We start from the raw sequence: 23,926 nt of genomic DNA, 5'->3' as shown, positions 1-23,926 counted from the left end.
AATGTGGAACCAACGCCTCTAACACCCCTTTAATTATGGTCCACCCCTGTCGAAACAGCAAAATTCCTTGGACTCCCGTTAGAGGATATTGATGGCAATTTGTGATCGGTCGCAGCTATTAGGTGGGGCGAAACATTACTACTACAACAACAACGTTACTGAACCTTTTCCGAAAATGAGGCCCTACTCAATTGAATCCCGTACATGAAACAATGAAACAATGTTATACACATACCTTAATGTTACCATAAGCCGTTCTTCAGGAGGAACACTTTCACGCATATTGGTGTTTTCTTTCTGTATGGAAGCACCAACGAGCATAACCAAATCCTTGAATGTAGCTTTTGACATGCGATAAAATATCCGAAACTTTGTATCATCCTGAGACAACTCCTTTGCACATACAAACAGTCTACAATTAACATTTTTCTGAATATATGGATGTTCCCAATATTTTCTCTTTGCTTTCTTTTCATTTCTGCGACGAAGAAAATTTAGCAATACCAATTCTTCGTCGCTGGACATGTTTATGTTGACCGATACAAACAAAAATTGTTATTGAAAACCGTTTTGAATTGAAAATTCTTTTTTTTTTCTCTTATGCGCGGTGGTGAAAACTTTTGTTTTTTAATTTTATACAAAATCAACTTTTGTATAAGGGCAATTATACAGCATAAATAAATTTTTGTAGCGACGCTTGTAAGTAGCTACGTATGCAGATCTTGAAGCGTAGAGGAATTGTAGCTACATAAAATATCTTGTACGCGTCTATGACGCGTAGCCTCGTGTGCACCTTGCCTTAGCTCAGCGCACAAATCCTCGGGAACAAAAATTCAATTAATTGCATTGTAAGGCATGAAATGTTATTGAAAGCGGATTTGGAGTGGTTAAGTCACGTTTTCGATGCTTGGCACAACATCGCACTTTAAATTATAGTCCCGAATGAGTAACTATAATTGTAAACACCTGCTTTATTCTTCACAATGTTGTAAGAAATAATTTTTCGAGTGATGAATGGGTAATTGAAGAAGTGGAGCCAGACGAGGAAACGACTGCTCCAGAAAATACCACCAACACCCATTTTCACCGCCAAGGCGAAAGGATTTGCCAGCATTAATCAACCATATACCATGACTGTGCCTCGAATAGGATAATATATGTAACAAAACACAAAGAAATACTAAAGAATGAATAAAAATGTAGACAAAATTCAAAATTTTCAAATAAATTTCAAAATAAATGTAAGGCACGATAACCTCCGAAGAGATCTAAGGCCAAGCTTCTCTTCCAATTTGCGTCGTGCTCCTCTTGATTTTTCCCTACAAATTGGCCGGACGGGACCTACATGTTTTATGCCGACTCCGAACGGCATCTGCAAGGCAGATGAGTTTTCACTGAGAGCTTTTCATGGCAGAAATACAATCGGAGCGCTTGCCAGACACTGCCGAGGGGCGACCCCGCTTAGAAAAATTTTCTTCTAATTGAAAAATCTTATTTCTAAAATTTTGATGTTGCTTTGCCCGGGAGTTGAACCCAGGGCATACGGTGTGATAGGCGGAGCACGCTACCATCACATAAAAGTCTTTATTAATTATATGATTGACTTGCAGGTTTCTTATTTGTGGGTTTATATTTCTAAATAAGTCAATAACAAAAATATAGTACTGAGTATCTTCTTTAATAATTTGGTTTCATAGTAATGAGTTTTATCACATTCCATATTGCTTACTTAAAAACTAATATACATACATTTGTCTATAAAGTAAATAAAACAGCAAAAAGTATAGAATAGTTTGTTTTTAAGTTTATCAATAATTTTATCACATTTCATATTGGTTCTTTAAAAAGCAAAATTACTGCACTATATTGATATATTTAAAATTAAAAGAAATTCGTTTAAATGAAATAAAAATTCAATAATATTAAACAAATTAAAATTAATTCAGTCTTCTTTTTTAATTTCTTAAATTACTTAATACTTAAAAAAAAAGGAATTCAATGTTCTTAAGTAAACTTAAAGCATACTGGCTGACATCATACGTGCTTAGTCCCGGTGTTGTCTTTGCAATGCCACCATCTCCTGAATTGCCGCAGCCAATGACATCAACCCATTTCCCAAATTGTGTAGGGATTCAGCCCTGTTCATGACGTCTGTTCCTCATGTCCTGTTGCACCAATTCCAAAATTTCATCCCTAGCGCCCCTTCTGTTGTGTGAAGTTGGCAACAAAACTTGTCTGGACGTATCAGCACTCGGCGCCGCAGAACTGCTCGCAGCAGGATTACGTGGCACGGGATTGGGAGCAACAGGACGTAAGGAAGTTCGACTGGGCGATTCACTTACCACTAAGCAAAATGAGGCAAACTCGTTGGGATCTTCCGGAAAAGCAGGTAGTGGAATTTCCACTGGTAATTCCTCTGGCGTTGGAGGAACATTTTCCGCATTGTTGACGTTCTATTAATAAAAAAAAAAATATTATCGTCAAACATTTTTTTATAATATAAAAATGTAATACTACAATATCGGTAGTATATTTTAAGTTTATGTAAACATATTTCAATTCTTAAATAAAAATGCAAAATGCATATGTGTACATGGGCATAACAATTTCACACATACACTACCAGCGGTTATTATTGTATTACATAAGTTTATTACAAATATATTTACCTGGAAGCCGAGCCGAGAGGTTGAGTGGCCCTCCACAGCAGCAATCCCAAACACCCCTAACGCTTGCTACTCGAAGTCAGTCAGCTCTGCCACAGGATTTTGTCCACCACCTGTCTTTCTCCTCTCGGCACAAAATTTTCGGGCCCGGGAACGCTACTGTTTTCGCCAGTTTCGCAAACTCTGAAATTATAAATAAAGATAAACAATCAGTTCTTACCCTCTTTCCAATAATAATATAGTAATATGTAGTTATGTATGGTATTATTCTGTTGTTTGTGGCGTTCATGCATGCTTTGTTATGCCAAGTACAGATTTCAACAACTAATAACTTATAAATAAGAATTTTAGTATTGAATTACACAGGTGCGCTGTTCTATGTTATTGGACATTAAAATGTGAACTTGATTACAGAAATCCTGCAGATTGCATTACTCCAGCTATGTGTTTGAACGCACAATCACGCTATAGTCGGAGTAAATTTTTGGCACACAAAACTCTTAATTATATAAAAATCAATTTGCTTACCTCTCACCAAGAATGACATGTACTTGATGGCCCCACCATCGCATTCAATTTACATGTGAGCTCCTCCCACATCCTTTGAATATGATTTGGCGATGTGGGAAAGTTTTTACCCTGCAGGAGCTCGGGATGATCCCTACAATACGCCACATATAATCGCAACTGGGACGGGGTGGTGCGTGCATATTTTCTATAATTAAAATAAACAATTAATAATGAATTTAACAAAATATTTACCAAAATTTACTTGTTGATTTCCTTTTTTCTTCTTTTGATTGTAAAAACATATGTTTTTTAATTCCACCAATCACACTGGTCAGTTTCTTCGTTATGACAGCGTTACCATCTGCTCAGAATCGCGGTTACATTTGGGGGTTACGACTTTTGGTAATTTTGTTTGCCGATAACAATTTTACCGGTTACGCGCAGCATAGGGCCGTTATTTTCGGTTTTAGGTGTCAAAGAATTCGATAATATCGATTTTGCCATCGGAAGCAATCCTATCAGTTAAATGCTGTTGGATTTAATTTTTCGATAGTTGTATTTCTCTTGCAGTTGAGTATTTTCTAAAAATGTAAGTAAATAAAGGTTTATTTTATAAAAATAAATGCAAATTTACATATATTTACATTCTTAATAGGGGAAAGCACAAAAATTCAATGCAAAACAGTATTTTGACTGGAGAAACATCCAGATATTGCGAAGGGCTTCACGTAGCACATCATCTAAAACCGTTGACACCGTGCTTCTACCTACACTCATGTTAGAATCCTTGCCAACTGATCTTCAATAGGGTCCTTCAGCTAAAAATCGTAACGTAGCTGCTAGTTGCAGTACTGGCAGAACTTTCGAGCGAGTTAAGCGTCCTTCAGTGGTGTCCATACCATTCGGCAAGCCTCTTTGTTTATGCGATAGTGCAATGTAACTGCAAATACACTATAAATATTTAGAAACCCATATTAAAAAATATTTTTAATAACGCTGTCTCTGGCAACTCAAATGAATTACTGTGATCTCTCAAAATTTTCCTTTTGACCTTCGCGCAACTTTATGTTTCCAAAACCATAAATGCTACAACTGCTCATGCCATTTTGATGTTAAGAAATTTGTTTTATTTCTGCTTAGATGCACAAAACAATTATTTTATAAAATTTTGCCAAAAAAGTTAACACCAAAATTGCCGGTGCACCGATAACACTGCAAAACAGCTGATTCGGTATTTACATTACCATAGCCAACCAATTGGTTTTTGGTTTCTCGCCATATCCATAACCTAAAAATATTAGAATTGGTGAATTAAATAACTTTTTTAAGATTTTATTCATTGCTTTGGATACGTTATGAGTAAGAGTTATTTTTGTGGAATATGTTTGTAATATTTTGCGTTTTCTTCATTTTTATGAAATTTTCACGATTTTTAGGTTAAGGTACCATTAATCGATCACATTGGAGATGGTTATGGATATGGGTATGGTTACGACTATGGCGTCAGGATTAAGGAAGTTTACGAAGCATATCTTCTAAAATCGTTGTCACCGTGCCTCTACCTACACTCATGCTAGAATCCTTGCTAGCTGATCTTTGATAGGGTCCTTCAGCTAAAAATCGTAACGTAGCTGCTAGTTGCAGCACTGACAGAACTTTCGAGCGAGTTAAGCGTCCTCCAATGATGTCCATTACCATTTCGAAAGCCTCTTTGTTTATGCGATAGTATCCAATATAATTGTAAATACACTATGAATATTTAGAAACCCACAATAAGAAATATTTTTAATTACGCTGTCTCTGGCAACTCAAATGGTTGCTGCGATCTCTCAAAATTTTCCTTTTGACCTTCTCGCAACTTTCTTCTTCCAATAACATAAATGCTACAACTGCTGATGCCATTTTGATGTCCATAAATTTGTTTATTTCTGTTCAGATGCACAAAACAATTATTTTATAAAATTTTGCCAAAAGAGATTAACATCAAAATTGCTCGTGCACCGATAAAATTGCAAAACAGCTGATTCGGATCGCTTTTATTTACATTCGAAAAGAGCAAAAGCAATACGGTTGTATGACACCAATTTAAATCAATATTGGTTTTTAATTCCGAAAAAACGCAAACCCGACTTGGATTCCATGACAGCCCTGAATATTTCCAGCGATGATCATGAGATCACCGGCTTCTTTGCCAAATTTTTCAAATAAAATTACTCTATTGAGATCAACGTTTCGTCTAATGAATACCCATACCATATTCATTCATGTTATTCAATCGGAGCTCCATTTATATCTTCAGAAGATATTTTATATATTATTTAAAACCTGACAGGATCCCGACGCACTTTCTTAAATCAATCAGCCGCTAACAGATTTATTTAATTGATCTTTACTATATGGCGTTTTCCCAAGAATGTGGAAGGAATCTTTTCTTACCCCGCTTCATAAAAATGGAAGCAGGTCTTCAATACAAAACTACCGGGGCATAGCAAAGTTATCCGCTATCCCAAGGTTATTTGAGGCTATTGTTACCTACTACATAACGTTCTCTATTTCCCCCATAATTGCAAACTCGCAACATGGATTCTGTAACACAAATCAACTATCACCAATTTACTTGAATTTACCACTCAAGTTTCTAATGGATTTAGAAAAGGCCTTCACACTGATGTTATTTACACCTATTTCAGTAAAGCTTTCGACAAAGTATCACACCTATTACTTACTTGGTTTTCAACCCCATCTAATACGTTGGATTTCTTCGTATTTTGGTAATAGTACGCAAAAAATTAATCTTTAAAAATACACTTTCTCGGGTCATCTTATGGAAATCTTGTTTTCCTGAGATTCTCCGAATTTCAAAGTTTCTCTTATTTCTTTCTTTTGTTTTTGAATGCAACCCGACTTTTCTAGTAAGTTTAATAAAAAAAAAACCTTTATTAACACACTTTATTTCACTGTGTACATGAACGTGCCCATATGTATTTATACATATTATATAAGGTAAGGGCGTGGCACCTCCCACACAAATGGGATCTTTCATAATCAATATCTATGGAAGTATGAATGTTAGACTACTGAAATTGTTAAGGCGATATATAAGGTAAGTCCCTATCCCCATCCCTATCCATTTCCCTATTGAACAAACATATTTTTTGCCTTTTCCGCACTTTTTTTTTGTTCCGTATACTTCATTTACAATAAGAAATTGACTACAAATCACTTATAAATATTTCAAATTTCAAAATTGTTTCCAAACAATTTTGTTGTATGAATATTTTCGGTTCCACCTGTTCAGCAGGTAGCCGTCTGCGATTTCAAATTATGAAAACTCATTCAAATACCTACATACATATGTACATAGAAATATTTAAAATTACAAATTTTTCATTGCGCTTTACTTTTTGCAATAGTAAATAAAATTATTTTCACGAAGTCACTCTTAAAGTTTTCCTGCTTCTACTAGTGAAAAGTGGTGTGATAAAAAATAGAATTTATTAACGAGGTCACTTTTAAAGTTTTTGTGCTGCTACAAACGAGTTTCTTTTAGTGAAAAGTGGTGTGATAACAAAGAGCCGACCAATCTTTTTTTTTAAGTTTTGGGCTGTTAGTTTTCGTGAAAAGTGGAGTGAATTACAAAATGCCTTCCAGGGCAAGTAACACTATTGGACGTCGGTCGCGGAGAACACAAAATAGATCCAACGAAAGAGAATGTCGATCAGACAAACAACGGGTACATCACAATGCCATTGACAGCGAACGATATGCCAAGTCACGTCCTGGTCGACGCAACATTAATATTCCTATGAGTGGTGCCGTATTTCAATATAACAACGATATCGATTATAGTTTGCATAAATTTGTGGTAATTGGCATTATGAACAATGTATGGCCATTTTGCTGTGCACTAAAATTTAAAAGCGAAACGCCTGGAATGTGTTGCGCCTCAGGAAAAGTTCGGCTAGAGGAATTGCAATGCCCACCAGAACCTTTAGCAACACTAATTTCTGGTTCAACAGCGGAATCAAGACATTTTCTAGCCAATATACAAATGTACAATTCAAGTTTCCGAAAGACTTCGTTTGAAGCTACCAATATAATAAGAGACAACTATATGCCAACGTTCAAGGTAATTTCAGTGTAGGGTTGCGGCCGTGTCGATTTTGTAATTTTTTTGATAATGAAGCAATACGCATGTTGTAAACGATATTTTTCACTCTTTTCTTAGTTCTTAAGACTATCAAAGTAAATTTTTTTCCACCATAAGACCATGAGAAATATAGTTGACCGTGAGAAAAACAGTAATTTCCCATATTCAGACCACACTCAACGATTGGTTCTATGATTTATTGATTGTCATAATGAAAGCTAGGAGAATTGAAACATGGATTCGCTAAACTCTAATATCATACCACAGGAATTGCATACTATTTGCACACTTGCCATTCATTGTCGACAGAAATTGAAATCATTTCTTTGAATCAAATTTCCTTTTAGTATGTTCGCTAATTTATATTTTTTTTTCTGATTCATTCTTTTGGTCATAATCATTAACAATTGGTGTGAATTATCGACATCAGTCTAGGCGCTCTTCAGTTATAAGCATAGTAGCTAACCTCACTTTGTTCTTACAGTATTTAACTATTCATCAGAAAATGTTAACACAAATAATAAATATGTAGTGACTACCCAAATCGACCCTGCAGCAATATGTGGCAACATCATAGAACAGCTGAGTTTTAGCAACTACAGCCAACGTCTAGTTACACTTTGAATTTCAATGCATCAATATAACTCGGGACTTTCCCGTGTAAGACACGACTTTGTTCTTTTTAGTTTAAGTTTAATTGGAATAAATTATTGAATTAAATATTATAGAATAAACATTAAACGTTCTATAAATATATATACACTAGCAGATCCGGCAGACGTTGTTCTGCCCTAAATTTGCCCCTCCCCCTCTTCACTTCTCCCGCCGTCTTTTTCGCTTCATCTATCTCCATATTCGTCTCATTCTATTTCTTTCTCAGTCTCCTTCTCTCTTTTCTCTTCTCTCACGTTCTTATCATTCTTCTTCATCCCTTATTGCCTGTCCCAGAGGGTGGTATGTATTTTGCTCCAGTCGCAGTCCCACTCCGAGTGTCAGTCCCAGTCCTAGTCCTAATCCCCTAATCCGTCTCTGGTCTACTTCCCGGAAAAAAGGCTCGTAAATACTAATATAGGCAAATTTATATACCATATTTCAGGCAAATCGAAAGGACGTATGTAAATAGGTATGTGGGTATTATTAATTCATGTCTCTATTTCGGCTTCGCATGCATATTTATCAATTTTGCCAGGTTGATGCGACTAAATCGAATATCACAATGGGAATTACTTTAGAGCTCTCAGCAACAGCCTTCATTTCATATCCTTATTACTCACACATTCTAGGGGTATCCGGGTCCACGTTTTGACCTATATCTTGAGACTGTTATGGAATCGCATCTACAATGGATCAGCAAGGAAGGCAGTCGGCATGATCTGGTGGTGCACAGTGGCTAGTCATGTCCGCTGGGCTAGGTTCTTGCCAACCTTGCTGTCCTGCGCCATAAACAGAAAAAAGGTCATATCATAGCTTTAAAAAAAACCGTCCAAAGCGCAGAACTAATTCGAAACGCTTATAAATTCAAAATGAAACGACATCCGGTCGAACCGGATGCTACCGACAGACCGTTAAACATTCAAAAACGAAATTCAAAAAAAATTCTAACCGCAAAAAAAGGATCAAAGTTAACCGAACCGGAAATGACCGGTTATAATAGCTGAAAATCCAAAAATAAAAAAAAGCTGAAAATTAAGAAGGGAAAAAAGAAAATAGGCCGAATATTAAAGGGGCGCCCCGGGTGTTGCTCGCTCGCAGTTGCTTTATTTCAATACCTCGCAAATACTAAGTTTTCAAGATATAAATAAAGACTATTCACCAAATTCATAAAAAACACAAAAAGAATATAAAGCCTTTTTGAATGACATTTCCATAAAAAAAAATTACAATCATGAATCTTTATAGCCCTATATTGTTATTTTAATTTGTTTTCTTTTTTGTTTCAAATTAGTGTAAGTTTTTACGTAGTCATATAAAATGTATCGAGTTATAAATGAAAGTTTAATTATAATTTTTTTTTTGCTTTTGTTTTTAAACAACGTTGCTGTTACAGTTTCAGCTTTTATAAAACAAAATTATCTTACAAAAAATTGTCGAAATCTCAAAACAAACTATGCATAACTTTACGAATTAGTCATTCAAAACGACAATCGCTAAAAGTTAAAAATTTTATTTTTCTCTTCTTGTTTGCTTCTCATCCAATGCTAGCATTTACATTTTTTCTCTCGGCCAAAAATAAATAAAAAATATGTATAAATACAGATATAAATGAAACAAAAATATCTTACCCTATTAAATACTAATTATATATAATAAGGATTAAAAGCAAAAAAAAAATATGTGCATACTTTTTGAAATTGTATGTGCGAGCTGTGCTGAAGCTAGAAAATTTCTTGTTTCAATTTTAATGTGAAGTATTTCTATTTTTATTAATATTTTTTAAACTTTTTCTTTGAAAATTTTTATTTTTTTTATATTTGTTTTTATTTTTATTTATTATTTTATTTTTATCATTATTTTATGTTATATTTCTTTCTAATAATGTGTTCAAGTTAATTTATGATTTTTCATCATAATTCAGTTTTTTAATTAGTTATTTGTATTCATTTCTTTTAATTAAATTTAAACTTTACTTTGATCCACTGAAAACGTTAGGTACTAACATATATTCCATAAAAAAAAACGAGAAGCTATCGATAACAAAAAAATGTATAAATTAATCTTCCATAATCAGTTTTGAATCATGTAACATAACAGCTAAAGCAACATTTTTAGTAGAAGAATTACGCCGAAATATCCTGTCTTTGATTTGCATACATTTAATATAATGTATAATAAGGTTTGTATGTATGTGAACACATGCAGTTTTATATGTGTGTAATTCATGTATGTGTGCATATCGGTATATAGGCGAATAACGCAAGTGCTATAAATTTTAAGCTCATCAACGTTCCTTACGCTTTTTTACGGCTTTAGCTACTCCTTTTATTCATAATTTACGCTTAAAGTTCATATATATTTACGTACTAATATATTTATCATCTATTATTTTATATTCCTTATTTAGAAATTTTAGCAGTTCTTACGTTTAGAAACCTAATTTTTATCATTTTTATTTTCTTTAAAAGAAAGGTCTTGCGAAAACAATTTGTTAAGAGGAAAAAGGAACCTTAACGAAATTTGAAAGGAAAAGGTAAACTACCAAAAAAACTTTTGTTATTGTGTTTTCAACATAAAACGTTTAATTTGTCCGTATCCGGAACGAACTCACCGCTTTAGTTGCTGGTCTTGGTGTCACGCTGGGTTCGTTGCAGCAGACCTATGTTCGGCGGCCCTGCTGGTTGTTGTTACTATACCTGGTGGTGTTGCAGCGGCCCTGCTGTTGTTGTTGTTCAAGCTGATGTTGCAGCAGGCCTATGTTTAGCGGCCCTGCTGTTGTTGTTGTAGCTAGTGGTACAGCAGGCCTACGTTTAGCGGCCCTGCTGGTGTTGTGGTAGCTGTTGTTTGTTGCGCTTTTGGTTGGCGCTGACAGTGGTAGTTGCGCTCGTAGTTTTGCGCTGTTGGTGTGCGTTGCGCTTGAGGTGTTCGCGCTATTGGTGGGGGTTATTGGCGCGATTACGTTGGCGCCGTTTATGGTATTAGTTGTTGCGCATTTGGTGATGCGGAACGGCTGCTGAGGATATCGCGCGGGCGGGCGTGCGGCGTTGGTGGTGGCGCACGGTCGTGGGCCGGCGATTATGGCAGTTTGGGGCGTCAACAACAATTATTAAATCGTATTGGTTTTGATAGCCAGCACGAGCTTGGGTTGCTTGTTATATGGGACGAATCCCAATTGATAAATGAGCAACTTAGAAGCAGTTTGGGTAGCTCGTATGCATCTAACATGCTTGAAGAATTCCTTTAGTAATCTGGTCACTTGTCCTTGTCGCCGATTAAGGTTACTTAAATAATCATCGAAAATATCATCTGCAGTGCGATCGACCTTGCACAAGTTTTGCAAAATGTTTTATCCGATTTTAATCAAAATAAGTTAATAATATAAGAAACTGAGATTCGAAGATGCACACGTTGTGGTATCAGCTCGTAGCGGAATAAGTGAGTCACTTAAAAAAAATTGTAGTTGCATGTCACTTGTTCGTCCAAATCTACATGACCATAGAAGGGCATCATCAATGCCTTGGTCAAATCCGCCAGCTTTGCAAAAATGTGTAGCCTCCTCAGCGTGATCTTCGAAGGTGTTTGATCGCTGCTTTACTGCGCAATTACTTGCGTAAAATCAAAATTACCGTTCACGTAATTCTACTTAATCTGGGCTGCTATCACCACCAAATCTTATTTCGTTTGGCACATTAACGGAACATTAATGAGAAGTCCTGGCAACAAAAACCATCCACCTGCACACCGCCAAGAACATTCAACGCCCTTTTTTTCTTTTCGTTAAAATTTTTGTTCGCTTTTTTTTCACTCTATTCACCCAATTTTTCATGTGTTTCTACACGCATTTTAAAAGCGTTTTCGTTAAGAAAATTAACTAAATTTCACGAAATATATGAAAGAGAATGCTTTATGCAACTCGTTACACTTTTTTTCCCGAAAAATTACAGACAGCGCCTTTTATCGGTTCTTCAGATTTTTTCTTTTCGTTCCAATCGCCAACCAACCATCCATTTTAGCAAAATTACCTGCTATTATTGCGACTGCGCAGTGGAACGGAGTCGTTAAATCGCCTGATTTTACTGTGGTTGCCATGGTGGAACCATACACCTTGTATAGTTACGCCATGGTGGTTGTCGTTATTGGGAATTTTCCCACACCATTAGATTATTTCGCGATGCCACCTGTGCGAAATTAACAAAAATTTGTTTTAACCACCCCAGGCAGACATGAGTGAGGGTGAATCCTACCTTTTTACCTATCACTAGCCAACTGGTACGTTCCAAGGGTGAATCTCCCAAGTGGACCATAAGAAGACCCTAGTCACGAAGCGGTACAATAGCCGTGTTTTTTTTTACACGCGTATACGTTTCGTTTGCGCGTGAAAAAAAAACGCCTATCCTCACTAAGATAATGCTTACCCTTCAAAAAACGCGAGTACTCCATGAATAATGTAAGGAATACTCCTTTGTGAGTATAGGAGTATTCCAAAACTTATCTGTATTCATACAAAAAATGTGCTCCAATTAACATTGCGATGTCCTAGGAGAGGAGTAGGTGATCCCACTCTCGCTTTGTTTGTGAGTATTCCATAGAGTACATACGTGAGAGTACTTTGCAAAGTACTTTCACTGTAGTACTCCATGGAGCACCCAAAGAGGATCATATGCCAAAGTACTAAAAAGGAATTGTGTCGGAAAGAATTATCGGAGTGAATTTAATTTAAAATGAAGGTAAATGAAGAGGGGCAATACAACTTTTATATTTTTTACTATGAATATTCTTATGTTATTTAGCATTTGCGTGAATAAAGAAACTAATATTTCTCTATACTATAGTCACCCTTATCGCGAAGCTCACGCGGAAAAGTGTTCGCCTTCACTTCTTTTGTTCGGGTGAACTTTTTCCGCCTATCGGCAATTTCGGGCGAACAAAAGTTCACTTCGAAACAGCTGATGCTCTATTGTGAATTAGAAGTGAACAAATAATTTACTTGCAATTGTGTAAATTTTGTAACCAAGCATATATTTCCTTAAAATAGATATAAAAAATTTATAAAATAATGTTTAGTATTGCACTTAGGTTGGTATTGATTGAGCGCGAGGAGAATATAAATGTGAAAGCTATTCGGAAGCAATTAAGGGACAGTTCTAACCCTTTGGAGCTAAGTGATTCACTGTAAGCTAAAAATTACTATTTTCAGCACTTTTGAACAAGTCAATTTTTTTTTCAATTAGCTTTCATCAATATTACATGCTAAACAAGCCGGCATTCTAATATTTGCTAGATATTCTTACCAACTCCTTGCTACCATTGAAGCAAAAATTTGGAGTTCCACCAATTGTAAAATTGAGTACATGTCTTGGTTTTTTGCATAGGGAAAAGGCGTTGGAAAGGACCATGAAGTGGGTCTTAGCCAATCTTGTTTCAGTGAGGTGCTCAACATTTTGGAACCGTTTCTTTGTCCACAATGGATAACTTGGCCGACTGTACGTTGTCATAAAAAATAGAATTTACATACATAGCAATACAGGAATTTCACTTTTTTCCACTCAGCTTCCGATTGTGTATTATTTATTGATTTATTTCTAATAACAAAAGTATCAAATTTGAAAACAAAAAATTACTTACATTTTGTTTTCCTCTCGTTCGCCTGTAAAATATAACTGAACAAATTTGGGTTTCCCCGCTGTTCATTTCGCCCGAACAAAGAGCTGCCAATAAGGCGAAATGTTTTTCGAACACGAAAAATTGTTTCGCCACCTTCTGCGATAGGGTGAACAAAAGCTGTGAATATTTTCGGGTGAAAATAAAACTCGCGATAAGGGTGAGTACCCTTCAAAAAATGCGAGTACTCCATAAATAATGTAACGCATACTCCCTTGGGAGTATAGGAGTGTTCATAAACGTAGGTACTGTATGTGCTCAACCGTGACAAAATTGACATTAGCAGTAACATTATTTACATAAACATTGCTTGATATTTGTGCAGGCATCAAGATAGCATACATTGGTTCAGTTCGGTGTGCACCAGCCACTGGTACAAACACTTTTGAATACATAGCTTTAATATAGATTGGATGTCCAGCAGTGCTCCGGCTGTGCCAATATGTAATGGGCTGCTCCGTCTCTTGGTACGGCTGTATATGTATGGGCGGGTGCAATGTATTACTAGTCTGCTCAAGATTGGACGGTACATAGAAGACGCCAGAGGGCATTGGGTATTGGTCTTCGGACCCAGAGCCAAAATATCAGTACCTCTAAAAGCACATCCGTTATAAGTTAGTGCGCTAAGCTGAACCTTAAGCGCTGATACTACAATAAACAATTTCCATACAGTCGGACCCCACTAAAGGCAATTGCGGCGTTCGAAATAAAGTCAGCACTGGTCCTTGAGTGCGTAGAAGAGCTGAATCAATTAGGAGCACACAACCTAGTACTGAATACGGCACCTGAGAACACAGACGTACGAAGCTAAAAAACATAAGCAGGTCCTCGGTGAACTCCACAAACAGGTGTCGGACCTCTATGCCAGAAATTGCCCGTTGAATCCTGTACTCAAAAAACAAAACTAGCAGAGGAGTAACGCACTCTCCCTAGGGAAACGCGAGTCACTCTAGCTCAACTTTGATCTGGATACTGTAACAAGTTAAACTCTTACCTATACAGAATCAACCCCGACATACAAAATGTATGCCCCGCCTGCAATATGTCCCCACATGACACCAACCATCTCTTTAATTGTAATGTGGAACCAACGCCTCTAACACCGCTTTCATTATGGTCCACCCCTGTTGAAACAGCAAGTTTCCTTGGACTCCCGTTAGAGGATATTGATGACAATTTGTGATCGGTCGCACCTATTGGATGGGACGAAGCACTGCTACAACAACAACAGCAGGCGGACAACCCGGAAAGAGAGGCAGCAACTGCATGACCCATCGATCCCGAGCCGTTCCTGGCAGTTGGCTCACTCAATAAATGCCCCTATTAGTAGAAGGGAGGGAAAAAGAGAACACTGGCGCAATATGCCAGGCCTGAGTCAATCTAAGTTACTGTTAGGGGGTTACAGCACAACTCGATATAGGGCATTAATAGGCCTCTCAAAAAGATAACCCTTGAACCCTAACGGCTATTCTTCCAAGACACTGTAGACTGAACAGTCACATGCAAAAGCTGGGTATAATATCGAACAACACATACCGATTTTGTGATGGATCAGCAGACGGTGGACCATATCCTTCTAGATTGCGGCGCAATTTCAAGACATTGTTTATGGGCTCACCATGGCTAGAGCATTCCCACATTTAATCCCTCAAGCAAAGAACACTGCTGGGGTTCATCAAGGAAGGATGAGGTGCTGTGAAGGAGATGTGCAAGTCAATGTGCAATCCTAGATAAATTATCTATCTACGTTCCGGTAACAAGCACCATTGTGGTACTAGCCCCACCATCTCGGGAACTATTGATATGACTACATTAAACCTTCTAGGGATTGAATATTAATAATGCCGGCAATGCGAAAGTCTGCTAAAATGTACCATTCTCCATGGAATGCTCGATATAAACCTTTCCACGTTTTGAAACAGTGATGAAAAGAGCAAAATTTACAAAAATTTTAACTGGCTGTGGGTAGTAAGGTGTTGATGTCCTCTCTTAGCGCAATGTAATGACAACTGCGATGCAGGGAAAATTACAAAAATCTTGCAAATCTACTGATAATATTTAATTTTTCCTCCCCTTCTATGCAGTTCTATGCATACATACATATGTATTTTTCTCTCCAAACGCTAATTAAAAAAATTAATTGGTTTTCACACGAACTTCGAACTCTGTCGTATTTGCATTCTTCAGTTGATTATCAACAAAAGCAAGACAAATTATCACTAAAAAATTCATACATGTTGCTTATATATTTAATATGGTAGCCAATTTACTTACCTTTTCTGGTGCGATGATTCCTGGACAATCGGGCCTGACTAGACGCGATTTTTTTTGCCTTAAGAGAGCGTGCTTAACGCGAACCATATCATGTTATGGCACACCTTTGGTGATGCAAAAAATCAAAGACATTTCTGCTTCTAATGCTTCTAGGATAGCAGCAGCAGCTCCCGGTGGCGCCACATAAATAACAGGTGCATGCCGATCAGTTGCCTTTTTTGCTGCGGCTACCTATTCAATTTTAATTCACATTACATTATCTACTATTGCAATTTTTAATCACTACAAATCAATATAAATTACCGAAGCAAATACTGGCAAACCAAGATGCGTAGTTCCACCCTTTTTTAGGGAAATACATCCAACCAGTTTGGTACCGTATTCCAAAGCATGTTGCTTGTAAAGTACCTTGTATCCTTGGCAAATGACACGTGAATCTGCATTTAATTGTAGATTTCCTCTGATTTTGGCATATTCTGAGCTGAATCGCAACCCGACGGAGATGCTATCTATTAGAACCCAGCCAGCATTTTTTGAAAATTTTGATCAAAAAATATTCAATTATCATACCCTAAGATGTTTAAAAACGTTCAAATTTAAAAGCATTTTCTGTTCGAATATTAGCGTATCGTCGGGAGAAAAATGTACCATAAATGTGATTATTCTTGAATAATCATTTATGATTCATATTTCGAAACGCTTTTTATTCATATTTGATATCATTGTAAAATTGAGCTTTAATTGTTTTAGAGTAATATTTGACTGCTTTTCACAGTCATTTTCTGATCATATTCGTGAATATATTTCAATCGTTTTGGTTTAGATTTTTGGCTCATTTTTGAATGCGATTATGATGCATTTATTCTTCATATCTCTTTCAAAATAAGATACTACATAATAATCTTATTTCATCAGGGGAAGAAAGCATGCGGAAGTGAGCTATTTGAACCACAGGTCAATCGCAAACAAACTTGACCGATATTCACCTGCGACTACAACATCCAACATCAGTTATGATGGTCAATATCTTAAAATACGATACGGTACGGGATGTTGAAGACATATCCAGGTACATATGTCAAGAGAGTTTCACTTACCTGGTCAAATAGCTCACACCTTTGTATTGTCCAACTATTATCTATTATCTGGGAAGCCGAAGGTGGAGAAATGGTTGGGGAAATCTTCGGGCATGAGCAGCATTTGCATTAAATTGTCTTGAAGAATGTCTTAATAATAAAAATTGTATATACATATTTTTCTGAACTTCATGATTGAAAAAATGTGTGTATGTGAAAAAAATAAGATTTTCAATGAAAAGTAAAATTTTAACAAGTATAAAACTCATTATTCAGTTAACAAATATATTCAGAAAAGATTCAGAAAGCTGAATTAAAAATGATTATAAATGTTTGATCACCAAAAGTAAACACATTTGATTCAAATATGATTCCAAAATGTGATTGAAAAACTATATTCAGTTTTTGTTCATCGAAAGGTAAGCATATTTGATTATTCTTTTTGCTGACTTTTATGAAATATTAAAATTTAATCATCAAAGGACTTCAAAAATGATTCCAAAACGTGATCGAAAAATGATGTTCAGTTTTTGACATCAAAGGTATTCATATTTGATTATTTCTTTTGTTCAATTGTATGATAACTCATTATTTAGTCAGAAAGAAGAATGAAATTGTATTTATATGTAGGAAAATTCAAAATTTAATCATCTAAATGCCGTGTGGAAATAATATAGCATTTTTTTTATTTTTTAAAAATGCACATACGTATGAATGAAAATCAGAAAGTAAATAATGTTGTTGTAGCGATAAGGACACTCCCCGTTATCGACTTTGTTGGTCCTTTGCCGGATGCAGATCGGGTACGTTCCGGGAACCATTAAGGTACTAGCCCGCCATATCGGGAGCGATTTAGTTGACATGAAACCTTGTAGGCCATCCCGTCGATTCTATACAACTTAATATGGTAACGATTTAAAAGACGGCGCACCACCTAATTTTTATCAAAAATTATCAAACGTGGAATCAAAAGGCGCGCCTCGAGCTCCGTTTTTATTATTATTTGGTATTTTTCAATTAGGTGGTGTACCGTCTTGTAAAATGTTACCCTTAATATTATTTTGGGCGAAGGCCGCCAACGCAAAAAAGATGGTCTCTGCAGCAAAATTTTTAATTTCCGTCACATGTCACAACTAAAATTAACTTAATGTTATTTTGGGCGAAGGCCGCCAACGCAAAAAGGTGTTCTCTGCAACAAAATTTTTAATTTCCGTCACATGTCACAACTAAAAGCACAAGATATTTTTCGTTGTAAACAAATATATTTTTTTTGCGTTTCAATGTTTTCCGGAATAATTAATGAACTGTCATTTCGATGACAGCATGAAAAGTCGATGTGTTAGTGGAGAGCGAAAAAAGCTTTGAATGTGTGGGTGAACTGGTTACCTTCGTCTTGTAGGGTATGCATTGACGTGACGTTGATGTTTATACGACGTGGTGTCGAAGTCGATACGAAGTGATGGTTGGTGTTGACAACCGTAATAGGGGTGATTGTTTTCTAAAAACTCTCTCTTAGATTCCGTTATAGCAAACTTCTCCGAGGCGCTTCAATAGCCATTAGTAAAACTAAACTTCTTCATATCTGTAAGAAACGTAATTGCAATGTACCCTCACTGGTTTTTGATAATGCAAATATTCCTTCTTCTGACAGTCTTAAGTTTCTAGGATTAATATTTGATTCTAAGTACACCTTTAACCGACATTGTAAATACTTTAGGGATGGGCTATTCACTAAGTTAAACATTGTCCCGCAACTCCTGACCTATGTAAATATGGCGCTTATTTTATCAACTACGGCTTTGAAGTGTATGTTCATCATGCTAAAAACAATTTCAAAATGCTTGCGGCTCCCTATCACACCTCAATACGGTGACCATTACGTGCACTCCCTACTTTACTTATTAAAAATATCGTGCCTGAATCTGGGCTGACTTCGCTATTCGATAATATGACGGACTGTATAAGCAAACTTTATCCGAAGCTTGAATTGACTTCAAACATATTTCTTAATACTTCTTCTCGGCCAGGTCAAACAAAAGTTGCTCCTCCATCTACAAATTCGCTTCCTTCGCTAAAGTCAATGGTCTGCCCATCAACGGTCTATAGTGGTCCTCCCTAGACTTTCAATGAATCATGTTTTATCTTTCCTGCGAAAACCTAATACTTCCACGGCTGAGTACAAATTCGCTTCCTGGAGGTTGCCGATCACCTTAAATCTACCAACTGGCAATTAATTTTCACCGATGGTTCGAAAAAACGACAACACTTCCTACGCTGTAGCTAAAGCAAATGGAGATCGAATTTCATATGGATTATTATTTTCTTTTTATTCCATCTTTACTGCGATTCTACATGTCACTCAGTATGCCTCCACGTCCAATGGCAAATTTACTATATGCGCAGATAGTATGCCCTGCTTTGGTGCCTTTAACAATACGAATAACCCAAACCATATTCAGACCAATTCTAAATATTCTCGCGGAATTTTGTTCTCGCGGATTTTTTTATTCCCGCGGAAAAATTCCTCCAATTCTGTTCTCCTAGGGAGAACAATAATTGGGGAATAGGAATTTCGAATTTTCGAAGTCAGCTGTTTTGTCAATTGAAATTTCGTTGCGCATTTCTTATTTTGTTTAAAAAATTGAAAATAAAATATAAACATTGCACAGTATTTATTGCATTTCATGTGGTATTCACTGAAATGAGTAATGAATTGGTGCCACAGCAACATCAACAGCGGAACATAAGAAGACGGCCGCACACAAATCTGCCGGAGTTGCCTGCTTTCATTCAGCAAAGCAATTTTCTGGCGGCCAAGTTGAGTTGAATTCGTCCTTCATCATATGCCAAAATCTATTTAAGCCTTATTAAAAAATCCTTGCGCAATTTCTGGATGGCTGCATCAAATTTGTATACCAAGAGCTCTACCGTTGCTTATGATATACTTTTCAACTTAAAATAAAGAATATTGTGGTTGTAGTTGTTGTTGTATTAGAAGTGAGAATATTGTGGTAGAATATAAATACATCTTTTAGCACAAATTTGTACAAATAAGTGTTCTTTCTTAAAATAACCAATTTCCTTTAACTATTTTGATGCATTCCCTTTAATTTAACAAGTGAAAAAACTCCTATGAAATGGCAGAGAAATCACCCTCACATTCATAATACCTACTTTTCTCCCATAACCGGTTTCCGCTTTTTCGAACATTGTTCAGAATAGGAGGAAAGGGAGAAGTGAAAAAACTCACAAGGATTTTTTATTTAGAATACGAGGAATGGGATTTTCATTTAGATTTCACGGAATTTTCGTTTAGAATTGGGCTGATTTTATTAAAGGAATTCGCAACATAATGAACCAACCAAATAAGATAAAGATAATGTGGGTACCAGGACATTCGTAAGTAAGTGGTAACACATTTGCTTATAACACTGCCAAGGATATGAAAATAACTCGTACAATTACAACAACTCGTACCCACAGTGTAAGCCTAGTTATTTAAAACATATTCCTGCCAATTTTATTACGCCTTACATTCGCCTGCGAAATGGAAATACATAAAAACAAAACGGCCATCCCCCTAGCCATTGTTCTTTTTGCAACGACACAATCAGCGTATTACACCTTATATCCTTCTGTGCGGGTTTGATGTAATAACAGTGGGCCGATACTTCTTCTAATGGAACCATCTGATTCCAACATAACTATAATATACATATTTAAAAGGATTCTGATTTTCTCCGTCTAATCTAAACCAACGTTCCTTTACCAACCAGCCGGAAACCTCCGTTGCTATCGCCGCATTTATTTATAGTTTATATATTAATTTTTTTTTATATAAGCTTTCATAAAATAAAATTAAAATAAAATTTAGTTTAGCTTTACACTACAAATAAAAAATGGTAGCAGTATTTAGTTCTACGGCTGAGCTCTATTCATGTTCAGGGCAGGAGCCGAGGCAGAGTATATTTTTCTTTTTTACTTCTACTCTGGAGTAGCAAATACAAACAATGTTCTATATTAAAAACGTAATGTGGACTTCATATAGGTTTTATTTTTGACCTTCAGAATCACTGCCCGAAGCACTTGGTGTTGCGCTGCCTGAACGACACGGAGAACGCGACACCGAGCGAGAGCGTGATCCAGATGCACTACCTGAACCGGAATGAGATCGTGCTGGTGTTTTAGATGCCGAACGAGAACGTGATCCTGAATGTGATCGGGTAACTGAATGAGATGGTGACCGTGAAGTACGCGAGGCAGTGGGAGACCTAGACGCAGATTTCCTAGAACCAGTAGGTGTAACTGAACGAGATCGGGTTTGTGACTTAGAGACAGAATGTGAACGAGAATCTGAATGTGATCTAGACCGTGAACCGCTACGACTGCGATTTCTTTGTTGAGAGCGGGACCGTGAGCGAGAAGCATGCGAACTAGAACCTGAACGAGAGCCAGAAGCGGAACGAGAACGTGATTTTATATGGGAGTTTGAGCGTGATCTTGACTCTCGATCTTTAGCCTTTTGTGAGACATCTGCATCATCACTATCCGATTCCTCACCATCGCCGATTTGGCTATTCTTATTTTTTTCATTGGGTACTTGGATATTGGGCTGGGTATCCTCTTCCTCCACTTCATCTTCTTCCATTTCGTCTTCCTCGTCGCCTGGTGGTTCTAGTTGTCTTTCACGATAGCGTTGCATGCGATGTTCATTAGCATCCAAAGGACGATGTTTTACAACCTAAAATTTATTATTTAAATTGGGAAAATATTTTCATATTGTTTAAGGTCTTACCAGTTTTGTATTACTGGGTTGCTGTCCAGCCTTTACACGACGCTTGTTTAAGCGTACGCGTGTCTCTAACTCATTGTAGAACACGCCATCTTGACGAACAACAAAAAAGTAATTTTCTTCATAACCCTTAGATGCTTTACTTTTAACATTCCAGTTATATTCCCGTGCAATCTTGTATTCGTAATCCTCATCGTCCTTGTACAACACACATTCAGCAAAATCATTACGTCTCTTATCCAATGTTTCTTCAGTTGGCAAAAAATATGCCACGAATTGTTCGCCACTTTCGTCCATAACACCGCGAATCATGGCCTGAGACATTTCTTCAAGTTGTGCCGGTACATTTTTACCAGCAGGTGCCGGATCACTGTCGAAAATGACCTGAGCGCAAGGATACTTCCAATTGTTAAAATCTGGAAATACTGAAAGTATTTCAACGGGTACCACATTAGGTTTCGAATAGTGTTTGCTGATTTCCTGTTTTGAATCATTAAATGTTTTCTCAATAGCTTTGATTTGTGCTTCACGATCAAGATAGAGCGTTTCTTCACGCAATGATTTTTTCACATTGTATCCAACCTTAGCTTCAATATTCTCTAGATTTTGAGGTTGAAAGCGGGTTTGTTCTGTTGAAATATATTCTGATTTACGCAGCCACGAAACACTACGAGAGTGCTGCCGTGAACGCATTGAGTCATGTGGAGTATGTACATCTTCTTCCAAAAGTTTTTCATCGGCTGGATCAAGTTGAGCATAAGGATCGGCTTGATATAAATCACGATTAATTAGGTCTATTGTCACGCCCAAGTCATGTTCGGTGAGAACTTCATATTTGTAGTTACGTTCCAGAGAGGTGGGGTTATATTGTACGAATCGATTACTGTCAAAGGGATATTGCAAAAATTTCAGATCGAAAGGTATATCAGGTAAACCGTTCCCATATTTGACCCGGCAAATTAATTCCGACCTACAATAGTTTTAATTAATTGCTAAACACCTAAAATTTTTAAAAATATTCTCACTTGCGTTCTATTGGTCTAAAAGGGCGCTTGTCTGCATTCGACGTAGTTGTTATAATTGTCGGCGCCATTAAAGTTATAATTTTACTTGTAACAAAGTTTTATTAGCCGTCAAGTTAAGGCTGAGTAACACAGCACAGTACTGTGTTATTGTGTTAACACTCAGTAATGTGCGGTACGTACACGCACACTTATCGATTAATTTATAACACAGTGGCACAATCGAAAGCACAAAGCTGACTGTTTCTATAGCACAGAGAATGACACTCAGATCGTAAGTGCACAATCATACATACATAGTCCATTGTGCTTGTGTGTTGATTGTACTCATAATCTTGCCTGTGTATTACGTTTAAAAGATGTGAGCGCAAAATGTATACTCAAAGTTAAACATGGGGGTATGAAAGAAGATAAATGTTGCCATGATTTACTTTTATAAATGGCGTCAAACGTGGCGTTAGAGGTAATTAACACAGTACTGTGCTCTGATATTGTGCCAACACTCATATCGACTTTCAATAATCAGTTATAACACAATTGTGTCAACACAATGTGTTAACACTGCAAGGTGTGCCTGTGCTACTGTGTTAACACTCAAAAAATAGTGTCATTACCCACCACTACGTCAAGTGTTGGTTCGGTTAGAGCCATGCATGGTTCAATTATGTACAGGTTGGCTCATCTCATCAGCTGATTTTATTTATGTCATTGCATGGTCGAAGGGATTGTCAAAAGGAGATGGCAAACTCAAAATAAAACCAACCCATTGGCAACATTTTACTTACACATACAAAAACTGCCAAGTTTTATGTTTCCGTTCCATACCATTCGCACCAACACCAATACACAGATTTTGACAATTTGAACAGACATATTTTGTGCTTTACAGATGAGCCAACCTGTATATAGTTGAACCATGGCTGAATGAGCTGATGAGATGAGCCAATCTGTACATAATTGAACCATGGTTAGAGCTAGATTTCGCCTAAGTTTTTGATCGATTCCTTTGATGAATTGAAGACTCGATCCTTAGAGCATTGTGAATGATAACTAAAGCGGGAGTCATTGGTGCCGTATGTCGTATCGCTGTATCCGTATCCCTAACGTAATGAGCTGTTTAT

The 23,926-nt window shown here is 36.7% G+C and overlaps 1 protein-coding gene and 1 long non-coding RNA gene across 2 annotated transcripts in view; one reads left to right on the top strand and one right to left on the bottom strand.

Moving 5' to 3' along the window:
• Nucleotides 1-1,659: 1,659 nt before the first annotated feature.
• Nucleotides 1,660-22,966, bottom strand: atms (RNA polymerase II-associated factor 1-like protein antimeros). Its single transcript, XM_067759769.1, has 10 exons — nt 22,809-22,966; nt 21,787-22,753; nt 18,040-21,732; nt 16,219-16,424; nt 15,916-16,146; nt 3,821-4,464; nt 3,439-3,757; nt 3,195-3,381; nt 2,670-2,849; nt 1,660-2,453 (listed from the first exon to the last, which is right to left on the bottom strand). The coding sequence occupies exons 1-3, from the start codon at nt 22,874-22,876 to the stop codon at nt 21,043-21,045; spliced, it is 1,725 nt and encodes a 574-aa protein (XP_067615870.1). The 5' UTR covers nt 22,877-22,966; the 3' UTR covers nt 1,660-2,453; nt 2,670-2,849; nt 3,195-3,381; nt 3,439-3,757; nt 3,821-4,464; nt 15,916-16,146; nt 16,219-16,424; nt 18,040-21,042.
• The window catches only part of LOC137236789 (uncharacterized), a 62,450-nt gene continuing 51,436 nt past the window's right edge, over nt 12,913-23,926 (top strand). Inside the window, exon 1 of the long non-coding RNA XR_010948640.1 lies at nt 12,913-13,152. This is a non-coding gene — a long non-coding RNA (uncharacterized lncRNA). The remainder of the gene's footprint in view (nt 13,153-23,926) is intronic.

This window comes from Eurosta solidaginis, chromosome 1 (assembly GCF_040869045.1).
Source record: "Eurosta solidaginis isolate ZX-2024a chromosome 1, ASM4086904v1, whole genome shotgun sequence".
NCBI classification, from domain to species: domain Eukaryota; kingdom Metazoa; phylum Arthropoda; class Insecta; order Diptera; family Tephritidae; genus Eurosta; species Eurosta solidaginis.
This window is presented reverse-complemented; position numbering and strand designations above follow the sequence as displayed.

Bases quoted from the DNA above. Each gene is read 5' to 3' on its own strand.
- atms (XM_067759769.1), bottom strand. From the start codon at position 22,876: ATGGCGCCGACAATTATAACAACTACGTCGAATGCAGACAAGCGCCCT. The intron at 22,754-22,808 runs GTGAGAATATTT...AAACTATTGTAG, and splicing joins TTTAGACCAATAGAACGCAA to GTCGGAATTAATTTGCCGGG. The intron at 21,733-21,786 runs GTAAGACCTTAA...AATAAATTTTAG, and splicing joins AACCCAGTAATACAAAACTG to GTTGTAAAACATCGTCCTTT.